General features: G+C 34.4%; 1 protein-coding gene and 1 pseudogene across 45 annotated transcripts in view; both read right to left on the bottom strand.

The window, feature by feature from the left end:
• Positions 1-13,086, bottom strand: part of HDAC9 (histone deacetylase 9) — an 866,113-nt gene that overhangs the window by 400,021 nt on the left and 453,006 nt on the right. For 7 of the 45 annotated variants that reach the window (XM_070509828.1, XM_070509754.1, XM_014830594.3 and 4 more), the window contains one exon: positions 12,863-12,974. The exons of the other annotated variants lie outside the window; for them this stretch is intronic. In XM_070509828.1, the coding sequence (XP_070365929.1) occupies positions 12,863-12,902 (40 nt within the window). In that variant the 5' untranslated portion in view covers positions 12,903-12,974. The remainder of the gene's footprint in view (positions 1-12,862; positions 12,975-13,086) is intronic. 45 annotated transcript variants of the gene reach the window in all.
• LOC106824321 (casein kinase I-like) lies at positions 1,143-5,263 on the bottom strand (annotated as a pseudogene).

The raw sequence follows: 13,086 nt of genomic DNA, 5'->3' as shown, positions 1-13,086 counted from the left end.
AGCACATCCCTCAATAAATGCTTTGGGTTTTTCTATTATATAAAAATGGATACTTCCTGTATATTAAAATAAATCATCAACAGTATGTATCTAACAAAACAAAAATATTAGGAGCAAGTATGAAAATAAAATTATATATGATTTCTATTAAATATTAGAAAATACAAACACTAAAACTTCTAGAAAAATGGGAAAAGAAAATAAGAGAATATAGTTAAACAATGCAAAAATATTCACCTTACTAATAAAGAAATGCAAATTTTAAATCAAAATAAGGCATCATTTTCTAATTATTAAATATTGTATGATTCATGTGTATGCATATGTGTATGTACAATGTTCCATTGTGCAGGGTAAGCATATGACCAAGCAGACAATTATATATTTTAAGTGGCAGGGCCAGTTGTTTAAAACTTTGGAAAAACAATTTGGTGATATGTATCAAGAGGCATTAAATATTTGATTTTAGTTTTCCAACTTTAGGAATATATCTTAAGGAGATAAAACCAACAGAGGAAGAAAGATTTTAATGTCACATTGTTTACTGAAGTAGTATTATTTAATTAAAATCATCAACAAGAAAATTTCTAAGTAAAATATGTCACTCCATTTGGTAGAGAAATAGGCAATCACTAAAAATGTTTATGGGAGGGGCCTGCCTGGTGGTGCAGCGGTTAAGTTCGCATGTTCTGCTTCGGCGGCCCAGGATTCCCTGGTTTGGATCCCGGGTGTGGACATGGCACCGCTTGTCAAGCCATGCTGTGGCAGGCATCCCACATATAAAGTAGAGGAAGATGGGCACAGATGTTAGCTCAGGGCCAATCTTCCTCAGCAAAAAGAGGAGGATTGGCAGCAGATGTTAGCTCAGGGCTAATCTTCCTCAAAAAAAGAAAAGAAAAGAAAAGAAAAAATGTTTATGAGAATATGAAAAACAGTGTTACAATATTAAATGAAAAAACTGTTAATAAAAGTGACATATACCCTATGATAACTCTTTAAACTAAATAAATATACTTAACTTAGTTGATATACACTTAATGAGAACCTTAAATTCTCAGGCTTGATTCTAGATGTTGGGGTTCACTAGTAAAACAAAAAAGACAAAAATTCCAGCCTTCACAGAGCATATATTCTACTGGGGTTTTAATTATATTAGTTTCTGAATTCTAATAGCAAAGAGTGGTAAGATACAAAACAGAAGGTGGTTGTATTTTGGGTGAAAATATGAATAATTTTCCCTCTTCTAATTTTCTATATTTTTCCAAATGGTATCTAATGCTCTGACTACTACTACGAGTAACTTGGATCTGCAGATTCCAGGTTGGGAACTACAGTTAATATTCCATGTGGAGTTAAGAACTATTTTCAGCAAGTCAAGAAAGCCTGAGAGAAATCCTGTCTATAGAAGTTAAGCCTGCAAACACTAAATGAAACATTAATGTCTTTGCTTATCATTTGAATTGTGTGTGTGAGCAGGCACGTGTGCGTGCGCCTGTGTGTAGGGGATGGGGGGATACTGGTATCAATCTTGGATTGCTAACACTGGTTATCTTTCAATGCATTGATCAGAAGCTTGCATTGATGTTACTACATGTGTCACTTTAACGAAAATGGTAAAACAATTTGTTAATAAACCATGGTTTGGAGGACAATGTCTTCTAAAACATGATTATTTGTGAAAGGAAAGATATTAATTGTGACGCGTTTCAAACTAGATGAGGATGACAGTGTGTAAGATCTCTTAGTTGCAGTGTCCAATGTAGAACTTTCAATCAAGGCTCTGGAGTAACATGAGATTTTGAGCATTAATTTATAGAGTTGGCATAATTCCAGCCAAAAGCAATGGCTGTTAATGATATATTTCATTTTTACATTAAAAAGGCCAAACTACAGCCTCCAATTTTTACATGGAAATCCCAATAAACAAAGGTCAGAATTTAACCCTATAACGACCAAATGTAAAATTTCAAGAGACTCTGGGGTCTCTTCTTGCTGGCTTTCTTATGATCCATAAACTGTAAACATCACATCCCTAAAAAACATCCCCTCTTCCAAAAAAAAAAAAAAGATAAGGAAAAAAAAGTCCCAGAACTCTCCAAAACAGCTATTGTAAACCTCAAAGGGTAATTTGACTTCTTAACCTGCTATCCCAACAGAAATGATTGTGTCTAACTGCTTGCCTTTGTTCAGAGACTAATCACTAAATTGTGAAAAATCACCCTCAACTTACAAAAACTGCTCTTGATTATAAATAATTGCCCAAGACTGAGAGAAAGCGGCAGGCAAGATCCCAGTCTTTCATCCAATTTATTCAGCAGCAATCCACATTCCATTTGTCTAGACTAAATATAGCAGCGTTTATACAAGAAATCAATAGTGCTCACAGAGAGGAGAGCAAAGGCATGAATATTTCATCAAACTCAGAGAGAAATGGCAATCAGCAAACTGATGGTTCTGTGTAGGTCATCTTTGGACTGCTGGATTAGTTCCTGTTACTCGGACAATAGCTCATCTCTGGCTAATCATAATCATATCATTGCCATTCTTTCTATTTTTAACATTAATTGTATTGTGGGTGACAAAAGCTCGTCGCATTCCAAAAGGAATAATGGATTTTTCTTACATCTTCCGTGACAGGCTAATAAGCCTCCCCAGGAGCAATAACAGTAACACAATACCAGGGCTGAATTTCAACAAGTTACAGTCACTTTCATATCACCGAACGTGAAAGAAAGAGCATTGTCCACAGCTGCTGTATTATCACAATTAGAAATAATCAACTTACAAGGAAAAGTTAACAGCCTCTTTTAACAGTGGGGAAATGAATCATCCCTGTTCACAACATTTCTTGTCTACGAACATGCAAATTCCTTACAAATTCCTTAGAACAGGTGGCCAGTGATACATAAGTTAGAAGGAAGTTGATGACAACAAATATTAGTGCTAGCTTAGTTATGAACAAATCATGCTTTCTTAACAGACCTCAAGACCTCATCACTTTATTTGGACTCACCCTGTTTATCTGAGATTTCAAATACATGCCAACATATTTAAGTTATATTTATATTATGTGTTATTCTAATACCACATGCCCCGTCACAACATTTCTGCATATATATTAACTAGTCTTAATTATCACTTTACAAAGTCCTGTTCATCTTCTTCAGTGTCTTTCTTAAATGCTCTTTGATAGTTATTCCTTCTTCTGTTTAGCATTTATGAACTCACACAATATTTTCTAGAAACAGTTTTTAATGAACATGGAAACAAAAACCTTTCATTTCAAAATAAAAATCTCAGATCAAATAGATGCTTATGATAATTATATTTATTTGAACAAGATATATACCTGTTCGTTGTAAATTTCTGTGACAAATATGTTTTTTTAAATACTAAGACCACCAAAGAGTTAATTCAGAGTCCTAAGAATAATCCAGTAGCCATTCTAATTCTTCACTTCAGATGCTGTTATTTATAGCACAAGTAAGTGGGAGAATTTTCATATGCTCAAAAATAGGAATCTGGAGCCAGCCCCGTGGCCGAGTGGTTGAGTTTGTGTGCTCCGCTTCAGCGGCCCAGGGTTTCATTGGTTCAGATCCCAGGTGCGGACATGGCACCGCTCATCAGGCCACACTGAGACAGCATCCCACACGCCACAACTAGAAGGATCCACAACTAAAATATACAACTACGTACTGGGGGGGTTTGGGAAGAAAAAGCAGAAAAAAAAAAAGAAGATTGGCAACAGTTGTTAGCTCAGGTACCAATCTTTAAGAAAAAAATAGGAATCTTTGGTTGCTACTTTATCAGCTGACTTACAAACAAGAAGCCACCCATTTTAAGAATGTTTTAAGTGAACAACTTGCAAATCTCGTGAATGGAAAAATTCTAAGAATGCACAGTTTTGACCATTTACAACTATCACAACTATGGCTGAAGACTGCCCATGCTGTTGCTCTGAAATGAAACTTAAAAGCAGTATACTGCAAAACACAGGTTTTCACGAAAAATTGGCACAAGCACAATCTCACCACCAATGTGTATGTGCCAATTTAGTTAAAAATTGAAACTTGAAAAAAGGAAATAAAAACTGAAACCATATTTACTATCTCAGTTAATATTCATAGTTACAGCAGCTATAACTCAGGATACAGCATCACCGGTGTTACCAGGAGCCAGTTCACACAGAAATTAAGTTCTTTATACCAAAGAAACAGTTGTCCATAACCACACTGGCAAGTGGACATGGAACTACAATTTCTACATCTGGGGAGAAACAAATGTTGCTCTGATCGTCTGTTCAGCTTCTTCTGTTTCTCTTTTCACGCACAGAAATTTGTGAGAGTTTGGGCCTGCTGAGTCTGCCCACTGGAAAGGCTGCCTGCTGTGCTGTTTTCTGCCTCAACATTGTCCAATCAAATATGTAGTCATATAGGTAGTCTAGGGTTCAGAAAAGAATGTGGAATAGCTGCCTCAGACACATGCCATGAGTGCTTCCTCAAAGTGTAGCCTATAATAATAGTTTCAGTACATGGCAAATTCTGCAGGAATTTATATAAAACTTCAACAGGAATAGATATCTTCTTTTACTAATCATTTCATATTTGTTTCTTTCTTGCAGCCTTTTTTGCCAGGGCGGGCTGGTTCTATTAAAATACATCAACATGTTCCTAATGATACCATGTCATCTCTGAAACTCTGCTCAATACCAAGATGAGTACTGATGCTAGATTGTTAGGTAATGCCAGGGAGATTATCATCTTCTCTGTATCATATGTGCTGCCTTGTCCTATCATTTCTGTACTTTCTGGCCAAACCAAAATCAGTAAGGATTAAGTTACATCTACTACCTATTACTATATATATATATGTATCTATCTATCTATCTATCTATATATATATGTATCTATCTATCTATATATATAGATATATATAGATATATTAAATATATACCTATTACTATAGAAAGTTATCTGGTTTACTGTCTCTGTGTATTAAACTCTTGGTATGCACATGTGCAATTCTACTGATCATCTCGTCACCTAACATAAGTACAGTTCTCCTTGTGAGCCTTCTTGAACAGAAACTGAAGCGGTCTTAGAGGATGAGTGGAAGAAGATCCGTAAGCAGTACACTACAGTCTTTGTCCTAACCACACCACTTTATTCGTGGGATGTCAATCCCATCTTGGATCTCACTTTACTCCAGCAACGGGGATACCTAGCTTTTGTGATTCTAGCTTCACAGCCACTTCCCTCGTCATTATGTTGATTGCTGGAGAGAGTTTTTCAGGTAGAATCCATGAGCTTTTGGAAATAAATAGAACTTAAGTCTTTTTCTTCCTTCAACTCCATGAAGTGGATTTAAATTCATTTAAACCACCCTGATATTTCCTTCTCTGAAATCCTGCTACCACTTCCCACTCCCTTCTTTTAACAATGATTTGGAACCAAACAAATACAACTTTATAATTTTATTTACATTTTTATTCTTTATATCCTGTTGGTTACATCGTAGCATGAAGCTAACTTGAGGACAGGTCCATGCCTGATGCCTGTATGTATCTTGTTCCTCTCGTTCTTTGCCTCAATAACTATGATGTGGCATAAATTCTTAAGTATTATACTGTCTAAAGAAAGTATCAGAGATTGTTTAGGGCTGTATGTATCTAAATAACATTGAGGTCATTGTTTTTATAGTATTATCAGGATGACATACCATTTTTCATTCACTCCTTTATTCAGCAAATATTTGTAAAGCCCTATTAAATGCCAAAACAGTTTTTAGTCAACAAGAGAAGTAAAGAACTGCCTTCAAGGAACCCATCTGCTGATGCAGAAGATCAATGCATAAACCTATGCAGAAAACGTGATGCATTAAGTGAATGATGTTGGTGCTCCAGAATCCCACCTGAGCCCTCTTCTATTTTCTCTCCAGGACTCTCCGTGGTGATCTCTTCCATCCCCAGAACTTTATTTGCTTCTCATATGGTGACAATTCTATCTCTAGCCTAAACATCTATTCCAAACTTGCGATCCATAAGTATAACTATTACTGGCACTCTTCATTTAGCTGTCATACTGCTCTTTCTCCAAGACCTCTGGTCTCAAGTATTGCAGCCAGAGGAGAACATGGGGGTGATATTTGACTCCTCTCTCTCTTTTATTATCCATATCCAATTGACAGAAAAGATCTTTTCTCCTCTTAAATATTTTTTTAATTCATAAAGATCTCTCCACTGCCACTGACTGTTTTATTAAAGCTGTCTTCTGTCACTCTCCTGGCTAAAACCCAATCTTTTACATGGCTGTCCTGTCCCTCCATGGTGTGCTTTCTGCCTGTGTTTCCAGCCTTAACACCATCTACTCTGCTTCACTTGAGTCATACTGATCTTCTGTCAGTTCCTTAAACACCATGCTCTCCTAAGTCTCAGAGACTCTGCCTACATGTTATCTCTTCCTAAAATCCAATCCCATTCCACTTTTCTAGACTGATTCTTATTTATCCTTCATATGTTAGCTAAAAATGACTTCATACAGAGTATCTTTCTGAGTCTTATTGCATTTTCCCATTAAATTTTGCAATTCTTTTCATAACATTTGTTTAATTGTCTCCCTTCACCATTATTCCAAGTTCCATGAGACGAGAGACTATAATTTCAGTGCCTAATACTGCACAAAAACATAGCAATGTCTCAATGCATACCTGGAATGAATGAAGGAATAAATGAATGAATGACAGTCACAGAATCATATGGGAATAAAATTAGAGACACAGGTGCACACATGCATGTACACATGCCAAATTAAAATCCTAAAGCAATTACTTATTAGGGCTTTTTGTCTGTCTGAATTCCAGATAAATATTACTTGACTGCTTAAATTATTGACAGTGAATAAGCTTCTAGCAATAGTGATTAAGTATTTGAAAAAAAAAAGATCTAAAAAAATTTTCCACCTAAGATATCATTTCACAGACCCCAGTGTACCTCTTAGAACTTGGTGTGCTGACAGACGACAACCACCAAAGTGGGGTAGGAAGCACTGAGGAAAATAAAACTGACCCACCCATGCTGTTTGCCTCAGTAGGGATGACCAAGAATGACCACACTCCTGAGTTATCTAAACAATAAGGCCTAATTCATGAATGATTACCCCATGTTATATTACTAGAAAATTAGACCAGAACTGATAAACTGTAAGCTAAGAAGTTTTTAAATCTCCAATTTGAAAAATGAAGAATTAAATTACTAAATGTAAATCAAAAAGAATAAATCCTCTCGAAGCTGTTTAATCAAAATTCTTTAACATTTTATCTGAAATAACCAATAATTGATTTTTCTAAAAGAATGCTGAAGTGCTTTTTAGTGAAGGCTCTTCAGTGAAATGTCTAGTATTATTTCAGTCTTGGAAGGCACATTTTTTCTGAAAAAGAAAATTAATGAATTTGAATGTGCCTAACATCAAAAATTGAAAATGGGAAAACAAGTAATACAACCTCAGTTTGCTGCCCAAATTTCACTTTAGTAATACAAATATTCTTAGTCGATTTTCCATTTTTAATATTTATGATAGCATCAGCATGAAATTTTTAAAAATTAGTAAATTATCAAACATAAAAATAATTTTTATAACAAGAATTATTTAAATTGATTAGTCCAGAAATACAATTCTCCCTCAAAGTGATTCTGTTCAAGTTATACATGTCTTTAGTTTCTTTAAAGTGCACTAATACAGAGCATAAATGAAAAGAAAATAAATGCAAGAAGCAATCTGGGCTTTGATTTACTATTCTCTTATTTCCCAGGGGCCTGAACAGGAAACAAAAATAACCACAAATGACTAAAATATCAGTAGGCCTTGAAATATCAACATTTAAGTTAAAGAAAGCTAACTTTTTAATCACAGCCTTACTATTTTGATTTACTTAATTCAAATTCCCTCTCTGCAAATATGCTTTTGAATTAAGCAGTCATAACAAACCATAACACAAACATGAATTGCCAACTCATTTGTAATACCCACTTAGTTCTGAAGTATTGCAGTGTTTCTAGCTCTTCACCATTTGAGTCCCAGCTCAAAGCTGCCTTCAGCTTCTTGCAGTATGGAAACAAAATCAAGCCAATTTATGCGACTTCAAGGTAACAGGAGCTAAGAAACTAATCCACGTTATTTTGTAATTTGAGATAAAAATTTAATCTGAAATAACGGTACCTGTAAATGAAACCTTCGGTAGATGAGAATTTTAGTGTTTTAAAATAGAAAATATAGGTATTAATCTAAAAAGAGTTATCTAGCCACATATAACACTCATCATCCGGGACCTAGAGCAAACTGACTTTTACAAGAACTACAACGAGGGTGAGACACAATGTCTCCTTCCCCAGATTTTTTTCTACAACTCATATCTTCTTCTAGGTTACACACACGTACTAAATTATTACTATTTGCAAATGGCTAACCACACTTCTTCCTCTATTAAAACCTACTATTTGAGGCAGGGCATTCCCTTCTAACTCCAGAATCTAGCCCATCACCTGATATGTAATATAAGTTTAATAGATAAGTTTAAATTTAATGAATATTGGTTGAATAAATGACCCTTTCTGCAGCTCCCCCTCTCTAACAACACTTTTTGGAAACAAATCACATTTGTTTATTCAGCAAATAAAAATTTTTCAAAGAATATGTTCCCACTCTTCTATCAGGAACACTTGTTTGCAGAAGTATGTAAGTGTGTTCTGTTTTGATAGAAAAAAAAGAGCTTTTATTGGTTCTTGTGTTCTGCCAGCCAAGAAGCAACTACCTTTAACTATAAAAAATAATCCATTATTTTCTGGAAGCTTCAGTGATTAATCTATTCTGGCTAACAGCATACATTAACAGTGCAGGAAAGTGGGAGGAGAAAAAGAACAGAAATGCCATGCATGATGAGTCTCTCCTTTTCCTCCTGATTCAAAACGTGCCTTTTCCTTTTTTACCTCCTAAGCTCCAGTCCTGCAAAATGGGAATAGGACTTCAACCGATGCACTTTTTCTCTTTTCTTCTCCAGATCTCAGCTGTTTCCTAAGTTCTAAGGAAATCTTACTACAAAACAAAAAGTCTTAAAGTCCCACTAAAACCTTCTAATATAGGATTCCACTGGCTTTTAAAAAGCAAAAAGATTTCTTTAAACAGCTGGACACCTTCTTCAAATAAAATCTTATGAATAGTCCCAACATATAAAACCAGCACGAGTTTAACCATTAAGGAGGAACCAATGTCCCACCCACTCACTTCCTCTCCGGCCTCTTCCCTTGGGAACCCAGACTCCGTGGAATTCAGTTTGAAAATCAGTGTTCTAACTGCATTATTCCTTTATTTGTTAAATTCAAATTAGAGGCAAATTATATTACTTCTCTTTCAAAAAGCAACGCATTAGTGTTTCACAGAATTATGGGAATTTGGAATTTTTGAATTGGGAAAATAAAGTTTCACTTCATACATGCAATTTGGGAGCAAAAAGTAAATGTTAAAAAATAAAAAATTGTCTAACTTTGCATAATTTCAAACCTAGTCAGACAAATGCATAAGCACCTGTGTTTATGTTATTGCCACATGGTGGCACCACTTTTGCTGATAAGTAGAAATACCCACCATCCTTTGTCAGGAAGCGGTTTGGATATGTGAGTTTTAAAATAATGATGCAAGCTCGGAATTACTCGAAGTTTTCAGGGCTTGAGCATTCTAATAAAATGTGACTTCCCTATGCCGATTCCAAATTTGGCTTTCTAAACTTGGGTAAGACAAAGACTAATATCATAATGTTGGTCGTTCTGGAAAGTTGTTTTCTTTTAATTTAAATTATGAAGCCCACACCAATACAGCACTAATTGTGTGCCAAACAGTGTTATGAATGCTTTATAAAATAAATTTTAATTCATTTATTCTTCTTTACCACACTATGAGCTTGTGCTATTGGGTAACCTAGGGGATAGACATGATTATGATCCTCATTCACAGATGAGGAAAATGGAGGCCGTAGAGGAACTTGGTGAACGTCACACAGCTACTATGTGGTACAAAAGGAATTCAAGCACACACCGTGCGGTGCCAGAGTCCATCCTTTTAGCCATTCCACTCTTATTTTTCTTGAGTGCTACAAAACAGGTATCCAATTTAATTCCTACACAGTTCACTTTGGGGTATGCCTTGATATAAATGAGACTTAAAACTTTTTTTTTGTTAAAATGATATTACATATTTTTATTTTTAGAGGTAAAGAAAAGCATTTACTTGTACCTGCCAATATCTAATGTGGAGTGATGTGTAAAAGAACACATTTCTGAATATTCTGACACCTTTGTGTATTTTCAGGTGAGACCAAACATCTTTCTTAACATGTGTGTTTCAATAGTCTTTTTAGAAACAACTCTGTATTTAGGAATTACAAATTTGGTATTTTACCCTTTTCTTTTAGCTATAGAAAATTCTGTTCAGTCTAGACAATTTTCTAAAATTCACCTTACTCTCCAATCTGTATCTACTAACTCACAGGTAAAGACTGCCTAATAATGAAGTCTTCATTAGTACCTGATTAACTAAATCCCATTGGATTGTATCAGAGGTAGAGATATTGAGTCATAATTAACTGTAAACAGTGTTAATGAAGTTTGAATGTATTGTTCATAAAATTTTAGATTACTTTTTTAATTGAAGAAAGTAGTAACAAAAGAGAAGAGGCAGCTGTTTCTTGACACTATGGGAAAAGATTTGACAGGATAGATTGTGGTGGTTTAGTTTTTCTTATTTCAGGGCTTTTTTTGGCTCATGATTCCCTGTGCATTACGAGAGATGATCACTAGCCATTGAGGCACAACACATTAGGTAAGTGGAAGGGTCTACCTCAAAGAGAAGCCTGAAGTTATTGGAAAAATCTAATTTTTAAAAATACATAAATAAATAGAAATCGACGTGTCTATATATATTCATTAAAGACATTCATAATTTGGCATAAGAAAACGTAATAAGTTTTCTCTGTGGCTTCTATTTAATTAGACTGTCATTAAAATTTCTATTTCTGGTAGAACTCCTAGTATCTGTTTATAGAAACAGCCTGTATTCAGAGAACTGTCAGCATTACAGAATGCTTCTAAATATTTTAAGCACAGCTTTGAGATGATAAGTCCACAATTTGAAGTGGAACAATTTGTACAAACAAAAGTATAGGAAGTTATTTAAAGTATTAAAAACGAGCAGGACTCCGCAGAGCAGTGGTCAGCAAACGACAGCTCCCGGGCCAAATCCAGCCTGCCCATGTTTCTTTTTAATGCCTGCTACCGAAGAGTGATGTTCATATTCTTAAATAGTTAAAAAAAAGAAAAACATTTCATGACATGCATAAATTATATGAAATTCAAATTTCACTTCTCATAAATAAAGTTTTATTGAAACACAGCCACTCACATTCATTTACTTATTGTCCATGGCTGCTTTTGCACTACAAAGTCAGAGTTCTGTGTAACAGAGGCAGCACAACCTGCAAAGCCTAAAATATTTACTGTCGGTCCCGACAGGAAAAATCTGCCTAACCCTGCTGCAGAGAATCTACAACCAATTTTATTCTCAGAGTGGCACTTCCCTGTGACAGTCAAATTCCCAAGCCACCTCCCTACACCCTACTCTACTGGTTTAATGCACAAGGTTAAAAATTACCATAGCTTATTTCATCTAAAATAAAACATAATTAGGAAGCAGAATATGCTGACGAGAAAAACACCATGTAAAAAGAAGCTCTAAGTATTTTCATTGAATTGATATACGAATTTTAGACTTTGTTGCTTGCTCTTCACATTAAGCAGTTAACTGGAAAACAAAGATATAAAGAAGAATGATGGTGTTTTAAAGTGAGCAATATGTGCTGAGCATTAGCTACAATTTTTGGATGGATTTTTTTCATTTAATACCACAGCCTTATTATTATTGCCATTTTAAGGGTGAGGATAAGGAGCACTAGACAAGTTAGAGCTAGTCTCTCCAATCTCATGTATACAACATCTTTCTCTAAGTATTACTTCTTTATCTTGCTTACTTAAAATCATGGTAAATATTATTTTAGTATGATATTAAATGAAAGTCATTGTATCATATTCTATACTAAAAGATTCAGGTGGGATCTCCTTCTAATTTCTCTCTTTTCCATGAGGCAGAGATAACATACCCTACAAGAAGCAAGATCTAGAACAAATATTTGTTCAATTGAAATTTCTTTTAACAAAATAAGGCAAGGACACAGACTGCTCGCATCTGTGTAGTAGCTATTACATAATTCCATATATATTATTCTATAGAATAATATAAAATATATATAAAAATAATATACTATATATCCTCAAAAGGCCAGTACATCTTATAGAAATCGACATGTGAATGAGTTTAAGAAAGGAATCTTTGGAAATTATAGAATATTGTGTTTATTTGACATCAAAATTTTTGTTAATACTGTGTGGGTTGATTTAGTTTATACAGAATATTTTAAAACCTTGAGGTTTTAAAGAAACATCATATGTACCTCAAAGCTACAATAATACTACTACAAGGTTGGTTATTATACCCTTGTGATAGATCTGTAGCCAAACCACTAAAGAAATTTGGTGCCTCAAACAAAATAGCCCTAGCAGTTAGGCATTGTAAGAAAAAAAAAAAAAAAAAAAGAACTATGGAAAAAAATAGTTACACAGATGTTCTTCCAGATATTAATGTAATTTTAAATTAATGTAACCCAAGATCATAGGAAATACATTGCTAATCACAGAGCTTAGCAAAGCCTTGCTGAATCCAATAGTCTCAATTTTATTTTCCACAGAATTTATAACATAACTTACATTGGAGCAGTAGAGGAGATTCAGCAGCTTGAGAACTCATTTGTTATACAAAATTTCAAGTTCCATTTTTTTTTTCTAAATGCTTTAAATCAATGGTTTGGAATTTATAATCCTTGAAATAAAAAAGAAAAAAACACCAAATATTACCTTGGTTAAAGAAAAGAAATAAGAGAGAACAAAAAATAGATGCAATTTTTCTTTATCCTACGAGAAATGCACTTGTA

Source organism: Equus asinus, chromosome 1 (genome assembly GCF_041296235.1).
Source record: "Equus asinus isolate D_3611 breed Donkey chromosome 1, EquAss-T2T_v2, whole genome shotgun sequence".
In the NCBI taxonomy this organism is placed as follows: domain Eukaryota; kingdom Metazoa; phylum Chordata; class Mammalia; order Perissodactyla; family Equidae; genus Equus; species Equus asinus.
The sequence above is the reverse complement of the archived record's forward strand: the minus strand, read 5'-3'. Positions and strand labels throughout refer to the sequence as shown.